This window comes from Ciconia boyciana, chromosome 4 (genome assembly GCF_034638445.1).
Source record: "Ciconia boyciana chromosome 4, ASM3463844v1, whole genome shotgun sequence".
NCBI lineage: Eukaryota > Metazoa > Chordata > Aves > Ciconiiformes > Ciconiidae > Ciconia > Ciconia boyciana.
Window position 1 is genome coordinate 95,939,937 of NC_132937.1, and position 16,318 is coordinate 95,956,254.

General features: G+C 36.1%; 1 protein-coding gene across 8 annotated transcripts in view; it reads left to right on the forward strand.

The window, feature by feature from the left end:
* The window catches only part of XRCC4 (X-ray repair cross complementing 4), a 190,644-nt gene that overhangs the window by 116,048 nt on the left and 58,278 nt on the right, over positions 1-16,318 (forward strand). For all 8 annotated transcript variants that reach the window (XM_072860694.1, XM_072860697.1, XM_072860692.1 and 5 more), the window contains one exon: positions 7,421-7,565. In XM_072860694.1, coding sequence (XP_072716795.1) covers positions 7,421-7,565 — 145 coding nt within the window. The remainder of the gene's footprint in view (positions 1-7,420; positions 7,566-16,318) is intronic.

Consider the following 16,318-nt stretch of genomic DNA (forward strand, 5'->3'; position numbering starts at 1 on the left):
GATTTCTAAAACTGCCTGTAATAAATCTGGACTTTCAGTGGATCGTTGGAAAGCTGGAGTGTGCTGTTGCAGAGCAGCCTGACTCGTCACCAGACAGCCTATGGCTAGTCAAAACCCACCACAGCATCTGAGTCGCCAACATTGCTATCGCTTCTGTCAAGCACCCATAAAAAATAAAGCAGGGAAAGCAACTTTAATTGTTAGTAGGCTTCAATGTCACAATTGCAATCTCTTAGCTTTCACCGCTTCATAATGGAGCCTCTACCTGACCAGTGTTAGGAAAGATTTGAGCACACTATAAAGCTTTCTGTTTGTGTTGTAAGGCAGGTACTAATTTCTAGGGGCTGGAGACACTACAAATATATGGTATACAGCTGTATACTGTGAGGATTTTCAAGAATGCTGGGTTACTGATAAATCATAACCTTTGACAATGTTTATAACTAGTGACTTTCTTAGAATTATGGTATTACTAAAGTATTTTTAGCAACAGACATTATTATGGATTATTGAAAATTAGTATCTTATCTGATGAAGTACATATGGTTCACTGAAATATCCCATATCAAAGTATTTTTAAAAGAGGGATTTCTATTAGAGATCCTGGTTTTGATGATTAAGATTAATAAGCTCCTTCAGAATCTCTGCAGATATTTGTAAAAATGCATTCTTTTTTTCCCCTCTGATATTTTGATATATGAAAAGAGACTTTTTCATGCTTCCTGACCAAACTTATTATTTGCTTGTCAAATTTACCCTGATTTTTTTTGTCATCTAGTTTCAAGACAATATGAACTGGTAACAGATGAGCACCTGCGTTGTTTCCAATAAATAAGTATTGAAAAGGAAACTGTATGTCAACCAGATTTTTACTATAACTTGATAAGTTTCCCTGCAGGTTTGAAATAAGCTTTTTTAATTAAAGAAAAGAATTGTATTTAAAAAGCTTTTGAAAAAGGGTGACATCAGGAAAATAGGCTTTGCAAATAGAAAAGTCTACATGTTAAGACTTAGGAGGCTTTGTCAGTGGTAATACCGTCTAGCAGGGTGAAATGTAAACTTCCTTACTGAACTGGGTACCATTTATAAATTTTGTATAGCTGGATCTAAACTTTTTGCTGGAGTTATTTTAAAATGTGTCTTCATAAACACTTCCCATGGAGATATTCTTTATAAAAATAAACATTAATAACTAACTGACAGAGAATTTATAGAACTGTAGTCTCAACCGCCTTTAGGCCCCAGGGGATTACATTACAGTAAACCCACATTTATACAAAGAATGAAATATAAAGTAGAACAGAACAAAAGGAGTGGAGAATGGTTCTTACCATTTTCCTAAAATTAAAATAGTGACATATTCCTGTTACTTTCACTGAAGCATATGCATGAACCATAAATATCAGTGTTTAATTTTGGATCTCTGAGTGAACTAAATGGATCTATTTCTTATGAAAAAATCCTGATTATGGCCAGAATGTGTATATACAGGATAAGTTTAGCGCAGGTAGAAGTGGTGTTTCCTAAACTGCCTGTCAAGAATGACTTAATCCTACTTTGCAGGAATTGCCTAGATCAGTGAGACACATTCAATTCCATACCCATTCATTTAGGAGACTCTCTGCTGAGAATGTCAAAGAGATGCTAATTATTATCAGCTATGGTGATCCCTTAGGAATTAGGCTGAGATTGAGAAACCGCATAATTATTGAAGTTACACTATAGTCAAGGATTAAAGTGATGAGTTCTGCTCCCTTTCTTTTTTCTTTTCTTTCGTGGCTTGGTGAGCAGCTGTCACAGGCAGTCCTGCTGCTCTTTAGGTGATCATTTTGTGACCACTTTTTCCTCTTTCAGTCTAGTTTATCTGCTACCAATGCTGTGCAAGGGCAGAAGCAGGAGAGGCAGTTATTCTATGTGCAGGCTGGTTGTTTCCCAAAGACACCATCCTAGAGAAAATGGCAAGATCCTTGAGCAAGGGACTGATTTTAAGTTAAATCATCTGCTTCATTAAAGAGAGACAGCAGAATTTGGAAATTCAGTTGACTAACTCTTTGGAGGAACACATGCTGCCTGGAGTTAAGCAGAATTCAACCAGGAAATTCTGTTCTGTTAACAGGGGGGCTCTGAGAGGAATTTAGGGGACCTATGATAGCATTAATATCTGAAAATCTGAACAAATTTTCAAAGTTCTTACTGCTCTGACAAAAAAGGAATCAGGTAAATTTTCATTCAGAACAGAAATTAAAATTGACAGACTTTTGTGCTGCTGTTGATAAAATCTCCAGGATAGGAGATCATCTTAAATAAAGGCCAGTCCTTTTCTTGAGGATAAATGCCTGTGTCCTTTATAAATCTTTCCTGTTCCATTCCAATCTAAATATAAATAAAGCATTTTTTTTCATAACTGCAAATTCTTTATCGTGAGCAAAGCAAGTTTACAATGCTAAATGGGTTTTATTTGGTGGTACATACCAGAAATGTGAATGTTCCTTGAATCCATTTGACACTGATGATTGGTTTTAAAATTACCATGTTATGTGCTGATAATTCAATGAAATAAATCTGATAGCAGTACAGCATTCAAGTATGTTTTCCTTTGCAGTGTTTCCTTTTCTGGAGTGACTGGTTAACCTGGAATCAATCCTGTGCATTGTAAGCAGTGGGACTAATCCCATGGGGTCTGTGGCTGTAAGGCTATATTTGCAAAGGACACATCCCATTCTAATGTAACTTAGCATGCTGAGGAATACAAACATTGAGAAAGGAAAAAATATTTTATCAAGGGAAACAAATGATCAGTATTTAAGATAACAAAAAACACGTGATACACTTGAGGCTAGTTGCCAATAGGATAGGAATACAAGCAAATGAGAACACTGATGTAGTCTCTCAACTATAAATAGCAAGGCCCAGGTTCTGCTTTCACCTATATTGCATTAAAAGTCAGCAATAGATCATTTGCAAAATACTATCAGAGTACAAGGTTTTAATCTGGATTTACAGAGGACAGTTTAGCTAAGCAAGTGTAGCAGCTCTACCAGATGTTTTGGATGATGGGAATGAATTAAATAGAATTGTTCAAGTTTGAGGATCCTTTGTTACATCTTATATATATGCTAAAAAGGTGAAGAGAAGTGAAGTTATATCTGTGACTGTGTTTCCTATATGTGAAATCTCATGAACTACTACTGTTTTTTCTTGCTTGCAGTACACCTTTCAGGAATTCGGACTTTGACAGTATGTTTTCTATTTGTGTGAAGTTAGGTCATTGTAGGCAAACAGATTGCTCAAATTTGGAATTCTTCTACTAATTTTTCACTTACTTTGCTCCCTGTATATTTTTTTATAGCGAAGCTAAGCTTTAGTACTGGTTTTAGTCCTTCATTGAGAATAGAGCTTGTACTGAGAGGGGCTGGATTCTATTTTCTCAGTGAGTACAGCACTGTCGTTAGTAATTAGGCAAGTCAAAGCTGTAGAATTTTCATTACAGGTGATGATATACAGAGAATGAAGGTGGGTAGGGGTTATTTTTCAGACTGAAAAGTGAATATGGTGGATTGGAAGGGATTTCTTTTTTAATAGTTGACTTCTGTATATCAAAATAAAGTAATGCAAAAACCTATTTTAAAATATAACTGGACTGCCTATCTTTAACCAAGCTACAGAAATTAATTTTAAAATGTAGTTTTCAGAGATCATGATGTTATGTTAGTACAGTAAACAATGCCAGGATCCGACCTCGATGCTGGCAGTTGAGCGAAGCTGTCTGCCTCCTTTCACTGCTAGCACGTTCCTGCAATGATTTTGCTCTATACCAGCTCAACCAGGTGGTTCCCCAGGCAGAGTGTGGCTGGCCAGAGACTGCTCCCAGCAGAGACCTTGGAAGAAGCAGTGCTGTTCTGCGTGGATGCAAGGTGTTGTGCACCAAATGTCTTGAGAATGGGTCCTGGCATTTTTCTGTATTAGAGTAAAGGCATCTTCTGTTTCCAGGCCCTCAGCATTATGGGACTGTATTGATTTAATTTCATCCTGACTCTTCCAAACCAGCAAAAGCTATTTTTAGTTTTCAGTTTAAATTATTTTCTAGAATATCCTTTCTTATTTGAAAACTCCCTCTACCCACCAAATCGTATCACTCTTCAAAACAAACAACAAAAAAATACATCAAGAGTTTTTATTTAAAGTCTTTAATCTTCTTAGCACAAATATTCTTTTAGTACTTGAACTATGATTCCCTTTCTTGCTCTCTTATCAATCTTGTTTCTTGCAGTTATTCACCTGCAGAAGGTATGTTATATATTGGGAACATTTGCTTTTCGTGATCAACACTTGTTGCTTTAGGTGGTTTAATTAACTGACCTTCATCAAACAATACTCTTGCCTGTATTTAAATTGGTACTATTCTTCTCAAAGGTATAACAATCATTGATATTGTATTACATAATGCCAAAGTAAGAAATTTAATTTCATGAGAAGTCAAGGAACTTTACTTCCTTAAAATGGTGATGAAATTTAGACAGAAAAGATTTTCAGAATGAAAAACTAGGTTTATGTTCAAGACTATCTCTCATTTTTCCAAATTATTTTGTGTCGAGCAATGAATAATATTTTGCTGAAGCTTTCTTTGGCTTTTAGTCAAGTACTATAAATGAATTCATTAACGGGAATTATTTTGGGGCAGCAGTAGTGGGTGTGCGTTTAAAGTCTTACAGTGATGCACGATACTTTGAGCTTCAAGTGTATGCCAACTTTTCATTAGCATTTCTAACCTAAGAGGTAGTTTGGCTTAAAAGAAACAAACAAACAAAACAAAAAATCCACAAGCCTGTGGTGATCAGCCATTATCTATGAGCCAGTCTACTACTATTTGTAAGATTGCATTCTAGGCTGTTTGAATGAGGAGCCGCCTTCTTGGTATCTGTAAAAGAAACATTCTCACAATAGAAATTGTCAACTTTATTGCAGAGGTTTATTTGAATCATTTAGGTCAGTATTTTTTATTCTGCTTGCTTTTAATGTCATAAGAGCAAAATTTGTTTTCATGGGAAAGATTAGATTGAGATGTTTCATAGAAAACTGAGACCCTTTCCCATCCTGAAGTTAGCAGAAATGCAGTATGCTGCAAAGACAGACATTCCTCTTCCATTTTTCTCACCCCAGCACCAGTGGGACTGTTGTAGAAGACAAACAGGATTTGTGTCTAAACAGTAAACAATGAGCATGAAGGCCATGAGCTCTGATGCATATTACACAAATAAAAGCACAGAGACATTATTTATTTACCATCAGCATTATGTAGGTTTTGTATATGTAGCTAACCTCTGGATCTATTTTTTGGCAAAAGCAGAGGGTGTGGGAGGAGAACAGCAACATGGAAGGATAAGAGCTATGGTAGTAAAATTATTCAAGTTTGTTTGGTTCTTGACAGTAAACTACTTTATGTGTATTAATTAAGAAGGGGTTGACTTTAGGAAGTGATGTTGGAATATATAAAATAGTATTAGTGTAAATGTTAGATACACTACCCTGAACATGCTGCCGGTGAATAGTAAGTAACAATCATGAACATATTTTCAACATTTAGCACTGGGAAAGTATGCATAGCTAGTTAAAAGTTTAGTGTGGAGAATTAGGCTGTAATTTAACCCTTTTCAATATTTATTATAGGCAATGTATCTTGTCTGTACGGGCTTTGAAACTTGTTAATTAGTTTGTGCCTTGGAAATATGTCAGGTAATACCTGTTGTTACCCTACAAAGATCTATAAGTCTCTGATGTAGTATAGTGCATGCTGGTAAAAGCTGATATTTAAGCATATTCTGATATTTAAGCATATGCTTCATTGTAAACAGTGGTTGCACTGGCTCTAGGGAGCCTCTATTTACATGTTTCATTTAGCAGTGTTCTTGGTCAGAAACACATTTTTTTGAGAAACAGTGAAAATGTTACTTGTGGGTTGCATATTTTCTTCCTGTTTCATTTTCAGTAGACGTGGATAACAACTGTGAAAGGAATGAAGAAATAGCACCCATTATTTACTTTCTGTGAAAACCTTCGGTATTGAATCTCAAATTATGGTATCTTTCATCCATGTGAAGATTAAACCTTCCTAAAACACACAGAAAGGAATAATCAGGGAAGTTAGCATAATAGCATCAGCCTCAGTCACCACATTATTATTTAATACATTTCAGTTGATATGTGTGCTGTTCTGGATATCATTATCTTGAAAATACAAAGTAATTAAAGATTTTATTTTTAAAGCAGGCATACCAAATAAAAGCATGCTACAGGATGTTCATAGCTGGAATAAAAATGTCCACATATATTCTGAGTGCATTAATAGCAAGGGAAGGGAGGGGTTTAGCTTAGCAAGGATCCAGTTGTCCTGACATTTGAGAGAGGGGTTTGGTTTTTTAAGTGTAGATAATGCATCTTTTATGAATTTACACGATAATATAAATGTGAACCAGGTGTGAAATCATGGTTTATGCAGTAAAGATGGATATTAGAATCGTAGGTAAATGAACCTGGACAGAGCCTACTTTACTTACCTTCAGCAGAGGAGTCAGTGGACACCTAGATGGGTTATCCAGTTTTGGGTTGCGAGGTGTTAGGAATTCTCCCTTTTTCCTTTCAGACTGCAGCTACTCTTTGTCACTTTGAGAGGTTTAGTCTGAGCTGGGGCCACCTGTTCCACGGGTAGAGCAGTAAGCTGGTGTGACTGCTTTTTATGGATGGGTTTGCTCCGGATGGATGATTTCTTGCCTCACTGAACAGACATCAGGCTGTCCATCAGTCTTTCTGCCCATTGTCTTCAGGGAGTGTCCAGCAGAACCTGTAAGGATTTATTGCCTGATGGTCCATGGTAGTACATTACAAAACACAGTGCTTGATCACAGCAATAAGCTTCTGTCAAGGGTTTACCCCAATCGATACTGAAAATTATTTAATTCTTTTTTGTTCTGGGTGTGTATTGCTGTCCATACTGCAGACCAAGAGTCTGAACAACGCCATGCATTAAGCAGAACACTCAAGCTCCTTTCCCTGTGCCATGTGCACATCTTCCTCAATTATTCTGTAGGTGACAAACACTAACTTCAGGTAGGTGAAACTGGGCTCTATAGGCTACCTCTCTAGTTACTGTAGAGTCTACAAGTAGGAATGAGGAGCCCATCAGTATATTTCTGCTTTATAACTGCCCATCTTTCTCTGCACTGACTACAAAGAGATGTTGAGGGAAGATTATCTTTCTGGTTTAAATGTGGTCTTTTTGAATTTCCCTTTATGTCATCTGTTTGTTTGGACACCAACTGCTGTCAAATCTGAGCCCATCTTAGCAGTATAGAGACTTTAATAATTGTCTTGTGATACTTCATATTCAAGTTCTTTTCAGCTTTGGTCTTTTTCCCTTTGGCAGCACCAGAACAAAGGGATTCCCTTCTGGGTAGCCCACATGTCATTGATAGTGCTCCAAGAAGAAAGCGAAGACAAAGGACAGCAAATCCTGCTGGAAAAGGAGCTAAGATGGCTACTTACGAGACAGAACTGCCAGCCAAGGAAAAGTAAGCAGTTTTCAAATGTATTGAAATGTTTTTATATCTACAGATGTAAGAGGGTTTGTGGTTTGGGGTTTTTTGTGTTTTCTTGTGCCGTTTCATGTTTCAGACCGAGTACTGTTGTGTTGCATTCTGTGTAGTCATTTACAGTAATTTTACCCAGGTTTGAATAGATGTGAATGATTAAATTGTCAGGCCCAATGACTTACTGATTTTAATACACCTCTAAAGTGGCAATTCTAAAATTATTTTCTTTAATTGACTTGGATAACTTTAAGCCAATAGATTGAAGCCTACTCAAATGATGTTCTGTATGTTACAGTATAACCCTGCAGGCAAAGAAGGGTGCATTCATAGCAAGTGTCAAACTAAGATGGACAGCTTCAGCTAAGTTGTGTCACAGAATGTAGTAGCATTATGAGTGTCTTTTTTCACGGTAAGGGTGGTCAAACACAGGAACAGGTTACCCAGAGAGGTTGTGGAGTCTCCATCTGTGGAAATATTCAAAACCTGACTGGGCATGGTCCTGCTCTGGCTGAGGAGGGAGGTTGAGCTAGGTCATCTCCAGAGGTCCCTTCAAACTTCACCATCCCGTAATTCTGTCTTTGTAATTTCAGTGGAAATTAATTCACAATACCATTTTTAATAGACCAGAATATACTTCTTTTGAAAATAAGATCAGTGGGGAGAAAAAATAATTCACTCTTAAACACAAGGGGGTCAGAATTTATAACACTTAATAAAAGTGTTTTTCTTCTTACATGACTCCTCTTGACTTTCGGAAATATTTTCACATGATCTGGGAGGTGCTTAGTTATGCATAGAATTACTTTGGAGCTGCAATATGATTGGTCGTATTTTCTTCAAAAACTGATCTTTCTTTTAACATCTGCGGTAAGTTAGATTTGAAAATACTTATTTTCCCTTTTTATCTGTAATATGCAATGTATAATAAACTGTCTAAACAGACATGGACACAAATAGACTACAAAGACATTTCCCATGATTTGCAAAGATTTCTGTTTAAATCAGCAAGAGAATTATCTTATTTTGACATAGAAGATTGTGGCTTGATGCCAGCTAGGAATGTTTAAACTTACAATCCTGTTTTATTAGTGAAAAAAATAATATTTTTTTAGAATGGTCTAGAAAACTGTCAAAATCTGCTCTTCTGTTCTTTTAGAGTCTAGTATATTACAATGAACAATGCCCTTTCCTCATTGTGTGTAGTCAGTTTGATTTTGAGAGCCTGGCTGTGTTGCCTGAAACACAATTTCACTCTTTTTAGTATTGATTGTGGAAAGAAAACCTACAGAGGCAAATGATTGCAAAGCAGAATATAGATGCCTTGGGCTGAGTAATCCCCAGTGTATGAACATCTGAGTCCTGTGTGTAGGGGAAAGACTAAGAGGATATTGATATTTTTGTTTTAATTCCTTTAAGTAAGGCAAATTTTAGCAAAAACAAAGCAACATTATGTTTTTCATACTGTGCAAAGTATTTTTAATATGCTTACAGAATCAAGTCAGAGCTGAATCTGAAGAGTGGCTCTTCTTCTTGGCTATAACATAATTGGTCATATTTTAAGGCTTACCATATGGAAAATCCATTCTATCAGCCTCTATCCCCCTTTTTCTTTTTGCATTAAGTATGTATGAATTGTGTTGCAAACAACAGCTTTGCACTACAGGTCACAACATTGCTTGGTCTGTGACATGCCTTCCAGTACGGTGAAGGTGTATCTGACAGTGGAAGATCCATGTTTCTCTATGATCCCGTGGTGACTTCAGAAATCAAATGTGATATTGCCCGATACTGGAATATGTTTTTTAATCCTTTCTTTAGTTAAAAATACAGTGGCAGTGCTAATTCTTTGATTAGATAAGAAGATGTTAGATCTCCCCATTTACCTGGAACATTACGAAAGCCGAACTGTAATCATTTCCATTTTGCTGATTATTTTTCTCAGTGTCCCTGCTTAGTTCTTGGGTTTTGAACTTCATCTTAAGTCTTTTGCCAGCTGCTAATCAAGCTTTCAGTCAATTTGCTTGGCTAATAATTTTCACTTCTCTTCAGCCTGTCAAAAGTTGGGAGATGTAGAATTAGTATCATAATCCAGTTCACAAATATGGATGTTGCTTTTTATGAAGCCTCTTCAGTAATTTGTACTGACGGAAGGCTAGATCCTACATGATGTGAAAGGCTTTATCTTAAGCTGATAGTACATTGGGGTCCTGCCCAAAATGTTTTCCTGTATTGTGTCACTTAGCAAAAAATTACTAATCCAAGCAAACCACCCCAGCCTGCGGGGGCGGCGCAGAGGCGGGGAGGAAGTTAACCTCTAAATTCCTTCACCTTTGGAAATGCTCCATCACAAATATGGAAGATGTACAGCCCTTGCAAGCATGTGATGCTTTTCTGTTTGGCAGGAGGATCAAATAACAGATTGTGATCACATTTGCAAATGCACGAATGAATCCTTATTTCTGAGCTCTCCTGCACAGACCTGCAGAAAGATTTGATTCTTTACTCGTAATGTAAATACTCTAAGGTGCTATCACCTAAAATCATATCCCACAGTTCTTGCTTTAACAAACTAAAGCTTATTTAGAATTATTTTCCGTTTGCAAGTTTTGCTGACACCATCAGTGCTTGTTTCATGTTTGCCATGCAATGAAGGGGCAGTTACAAACCAAAGATCAGGAGCATAACACTGTCTTTATATTGTTGCATCGTAAGTCAATTGATACAAGATCCTAAATCAGAAGAAAAAATAACTCTTTACTGAAGGAGATTATCCAAGTTTTTATTTTCTTTTTGGCTTTCAGATTGTTTTTTGAAAATACAGTGTTTTTCAACACAGTCATTGTTATCACATTACAGGAATTATATCTTAACTTTTATATATTTCTCCTAAGATTTTAAAGTATGGTAGGAAAGTACTGTTTATGCTTAAAGTTAAGAGCATTTAAAGTAAATACTGAGTCATGAAAAATAAAAGGATTCTATTTCCCCAAATATTTTAGATTTATGGATGTTGAGGCTAGTTATGTAGCAATTCTCTAGTTCTTTGGAATGAAAATATATTCTTAGATATGACCAAGAATACTGAGAAGAATGCAAATAAAAGTCTGTTTAACATAGAAATTAGAGCAGAAGGAGTACTGCCTTTCTCATGCTTTGTGTGTTGGTGCAGTAGCAGGAAAAGGAGTTGAATTGTATTTATCTATATAGACATCTAGTATTACTGTGACAATTTATTCAAGGACTAAATCAAGATTTTTAATGAAACTTTGAAATGTGCTTTGGATAATATTAAGCTTAGTGAAAGTAGCATAGACATGAGATCAGCAAAGAACTGAACTAGGATTTGTGGAACAAGGTCTGCTAAGTGAACTGTTTAATTATTTGCTGAGATAAAGATGTTCTTTAGGATAAAGTAGAAATTCAGAATAATTAGTTGGTCAGTGAACTGCCAAGATTCAGGTTTATCCAGATTTCTAGCAGGTTGTTTTTCAAGTCTGAGATATCCAATGAAAGGAAATGCTTCTTTAGACAGACAGATGTTACTTATCGTTGATAACAGTCAAACTATAGCTCGCAATTTGCATATTTTTAAAATGCGACAAAGGATGGTTCTTGCAGTTCAAAATACGATTGAGTCAGGAAGTAAAATAAAATTATTCTGATTCCAGTAAACTGTGATGGTATTGGTGAAGCTTTAACTGTAACTTAATATCTGGCAATTTCCTAAGGTGCAAAGCAGAGATAATATGTAAGTCAAGTTAAGATGCAAATTCTACTTTTCACAATTTGCATTTCATACTTGGAGGAAAAAAATTAATAAGAGCAATCCCAACCCACAGTTAGAAATTATGCTTATTGATGCATTACCCAAATCTCTCAGGGGACTGCATATGAATAACACTATTAGCTGTGTAGAATATGCATTCAATATAGAGGCTTAAGTGTATGGCTTGTCAGCCTGAATCCTATAAATAATTGGATGTTTCTATAATAATTTCACTTTAAAAGTATTGGAACCTATTTGAGAGAAGATAGTACCTACTGAAGATGACAAATTTTTTTTATATAATTTTATAAATTAAGCATAGTCATTGAATACAGAATACATTGTGTAGCTTGTACAGTCTGTAGTCACAGAGTACAGTGGAACCCAACCAGTGCTGGAGTCTCTATAACTAAAACAAAAGTAAATCAGGAAAAAGCTTCCTTTTTCTAGTATAGCTTACAACTGTTACTTTGTTTCCACAAGTAAAAAAATCTATCTTTCTGCTTTGGTTTATCAAAATTGTTTTTATTGAAAGAGGTAAGAAAAGCAAAACCTTTTTTTCTGTCTGTCTGTTATTTCTTACTAATAAAGGATCTAGTTTTATGATCCTCATTCACACATGGGTTTCCTAGGAGGAAGACTTTACTGGATAAGGCTCAAAATTTCTTTAAGTTATTCTGTATGTTTCAAAATGTAATCCATTCCAGCTGCTGTATAATGTTTATAATTTCCTTGCTATTGAACATGTACATACTGTTGCGGATATGTACAATTACGGAAGTGGTTTGGGGGAAAGCATCTTAAATACAGGAAAAACCTTATTATGGATGCAAATATGCTGGATTCTCCTGAGAATAAGAGTAGAGACAACCAAAAAATGATATTACAGAGAAAATGCTTCATAATTCTGAGAAGCAAGTGTTAAGAAATACTTTTAATTCAATTGAGGAGAAATAACAGGTACTATTTGCTTGCCTTTTCTATAAAGAAATACGTGTTTACACCAAGCACTGTGACTCTGACCTATTAGTTATTCTGCATGTCAAAAATTTCAGCTTCATATAAGTCTAGTTTTGTACATTTGATGGAGCTGTTACTGTCTCTTTTTTTTAAATTGAAATTTGACTTTTGCTGGCTTGATACTTCTTGTTTGATTGATAAAACTGAGCAACTGCCAGAATCAGGCCTACATTTCAATTGAAGGAAAGAGATGCTTTCCCTTAACTTCAGTATGTGTCGTTTTGCTGAAATATTTAGATGCAGTCATAGCCCCACTGAATTTGATAGGATCTTTGCCACCCGTAATTTAAATCTTTCTTTCTTAGATATGAATGCTGCTTTTTCAGAGAGCATAAAGCATTCAACTTGTATCTAGGAGTCCTCAGAAACAACCATATGAAGTAAAAAAAACATATTCATATTGCTGACTGGGTATTTGGAAGTTCCAGGAGTTGCCAGGGGGTGTTTTGTGCCACCTGCATTGCCATCACCTGCTCCATCAGAAGAGGGCAAAGAGAGAATGTCATTTTTACTTTAAATACAGTTGTTACAGTCCTCATGCTCAGTGTTTGTTCTTGACTTAAGGGTCTGATTAAAGTTAGTTACGCGTGTAATTGTGGGTAGAATCAGCTGCATAGTTTTAGCTTGTTAATGATAAACGTGGGGGTTTTTTATTTTCATACTCTCATCTCTTTCTGTACCTTCAAAAGTTTTTACGGTCTTCATAGGTATATAGCATTTTTGAAAAGAAAGCTCTTAGCATTATATTCCAATACTGTAATAAGCTGGACTTGTCTTTCTTTTGATAACCTTCCACCCCTTTAAAAGCACTCAGAGCCTGTGGTGTGCCAGGAATCCCCTGGGGATCATCTGTCTGCATTTGTTTAATTTATTGCTTGCGGTTCACATTTTTAAAGTCCTAATGCAACGTTTATTTAAAATGTGGTTTGCCACCACCAGTGACTCAGGTAGCAAAAACATAGATTTGTCCTGGAATTTGGCATTCTCAGAGGGTGACACATAAACATCGGTATTACTGTCTCACACAACGAGTAATTCTTTCTCGTAAAGGTTTAACCAAGTGAAATTTGGATTCCACTGAAAATGATACCATAATCTTCCAAGGTCCAGAGGGGGTATAAAGTTTACACCACAGTTACCCCCTTTTAAAAAAAAGATATATCTGAGAGTTCATGTTGACATGTCACTTTTTTATTCATTAAGTGTATTTATTTAATACAGTTGGAAAGAACTTGCAGAGCCTTGCATGGAATGACAAAGCACTATGATCACTGGTATATCAGTGAGTCAATGTAGTGTCTGTGTACAGGAGTGATAAGCTCATTCCTGCGATAATAAATTTATGAAATGCAATGTTTAGAAAGTTTTTGATAATTAACCTATTCAGGCTGAAATGTAAACAGGTTAAGAAATCTCTTAGAAGTGGACAGTCAGGTTCATTTGAGACTTTAATGTGAGAATCGAACCAAAAATTTTTTAAATACCTGAATTAAGTCCTTTTTGTGTTTCATTCATGCTCAGCATTTTCTTACACTTTGGATGTTTTCTTTCTTTCCCTTTTTGCCATGACATTGGCAGCAGCAGTCAGTCACCAGTCATACCAGACAGACTGTTTTGACTCACCTGTGCAAATATTAAAAATTGTATTGTAACTTTGTGTGGACTGATGGGAGTTTTGATAAGTGTTACTCATCTTCTGAATAGTCACCTGTGAATATTTAAGGTTGCATAAGGTTGGATTAGAAAGAAGAGCTGTGTTTAACACTTGTGTTATGTGACTGTGGCTGTATAAAAATGGGGTGTCATCAGAGGAAAAAAGGATAGAAGCCTTTGATTACAATGCATAGCAATATTTGCCAAAAAAAAAGTTGCAAAAAATCTAGAGTAATTCCATATTCAACTGGAATGAATAAGGCAGAAATAAATACAACACAATACAGTTGGTTTTCTCTTGGTGGCACCCTGGCTTTCTGTGCAGCGAGTGTCTTTGTTTTAACTGAGTGGTAGATAATTAGGCTTCCACATCCATATGGGAGGGATGATTTATTTCCATGGGAAGTGCAAGGAATTGGTATCCGCAATCACCATTTCTCCTGACTCCCCAGGGAAAGATGGGAAAATATGAAGGCTGAAAGCCAGGGGCAGGGAAAAATGAACATTATTTGCTGACCTCCGAGGTTGCAATTTCTCCTGAGCAAAGTCGCTCAGGTCTCTACTTTGTAGCACGTCTCACCAATTTTTGTCACTAGGAATAGCCTAATAATTGACTGCTGATGGAGAAGTTATTGTAAGACTGACAGGACTCTACCCTGTGTTTTCTCAGAGCATGTTCTTTAGAGCAGGATTTTATTACTGTGACAAATTTGGTGAGATATATGTTTCAAATGATTACTCTATAATGTATGTCAGTGAAACTGGTAGCTGTGAGATTATGAGGATAGCTTAAAAAATGGAAACAATATCTTCTTCCATTACCTTTCTAGTAAATTTTTGGTGTTTTTTTCCCTTGCCTTTCTAACAAAGTTTTTGTACTGGAATGATGTTTGAACTAAATTTTATATTTTAAGCCTCTCTCAGGTAGGTTGTGGGTTGGTATAGTTCAATTTATCGCACTATGGATTAGTTTTGTTAAATACTGTGATCCGAGCTGGGGTATTTTAATGTGGGAGGCAAAAGAATTGCTCCTCAGGAGTAAATTACAGTAAGAAGGAGGAAAGATTGTGTGCGGTTGAGCTTACGAGCAGTGCTGGAATATTTGTTGGCTTTTGATGTAGACCAAGCTACAATATTTTCAGTCTTTTAGGGGGAAGGGTGGGAAGTAAGAAAATGATATTGCGTTAAAAACAACAAAGAAGGCAATATTTAAAATTCCTTGTACGTTCTTGTGATTAGTGTATGGCAGCAAATGTGCACCCTCTTTATGAACACTTCCGTAAAGGGCTCTTGATGATGGTGTCAATTAAACCTCCATTTCCTAAAACAGCTCTTCAGGCAGAATTATTTTCACATTACTTTTAATAGGAAGAAGCAGGTAATGTAGATGCCTAAGATTTTGATTATACATGTTGGCAGGAGATTAAGACTAGACTGACGGAAAGCCTAAGTAACCATGCTTGCCAGCTCAGTCCTGATGTCAAAGATAGCACGGAAGAGAATGAGATGAAAGCTTGGCTATATTAATGAGATAAAGCTTTCTCAAATATCTCTTTTTATTGTTCATTAGGCTGATCATGAAGTATGTCTTCTTTACTGGCTTAAATTAGAGCATTCCGTATAGCACAACTGTCTGTGAAGACCAGTAATTCCTTAACTCATTATGGACCCCAGGAAACATTATGGGGAAAATCCCATGCACAAAACTAGACTAAAACTCAGGATTTGGGAAATGATTTCACAAACACTTGCAAATGCTCCTGCTCCATTGAGGTGATTGCTTAGCTTCTGCTTAGTTCAGTGCACTTTTCAAAAGTCAGATTCACTGCATGAAGCTATTAATCTTTTTATTTTTATTTGTATTTGTCCTTTTTCTGTACTTTTTACCAATGAATCATCCTTTCTTCCTCCTTCTGCCCCCAAAAAATGTCCCACCTCAGCAAAGCAGGGCTAAAAAGCTACCATTTAGAATTAGCAACACTTTTCAATTTCTTTATGCTAAAATAAGTGATTAATCCTCTGTATAAAAACCACAGAACTAAATCCATGGAACTTATTTTTCCAATAGTGACTTCGCTCCTCAAACAGTGAAGGCCATGTCTAGATTGCCTATTTGTTTTCAGCTGCTTAATTTCACTGATTACTGTTGAATGTGAAGACCTACATCCAGCCAGTAAGCAATATTATATCAGACTTAGGTGATCTGCTAGACCTCCTGTATATAATGTATAATACAGAGTACATTCGGCACATTTTTTGTGGCTTTCTCTCCATCTCCTTTTATGTCTTTTAT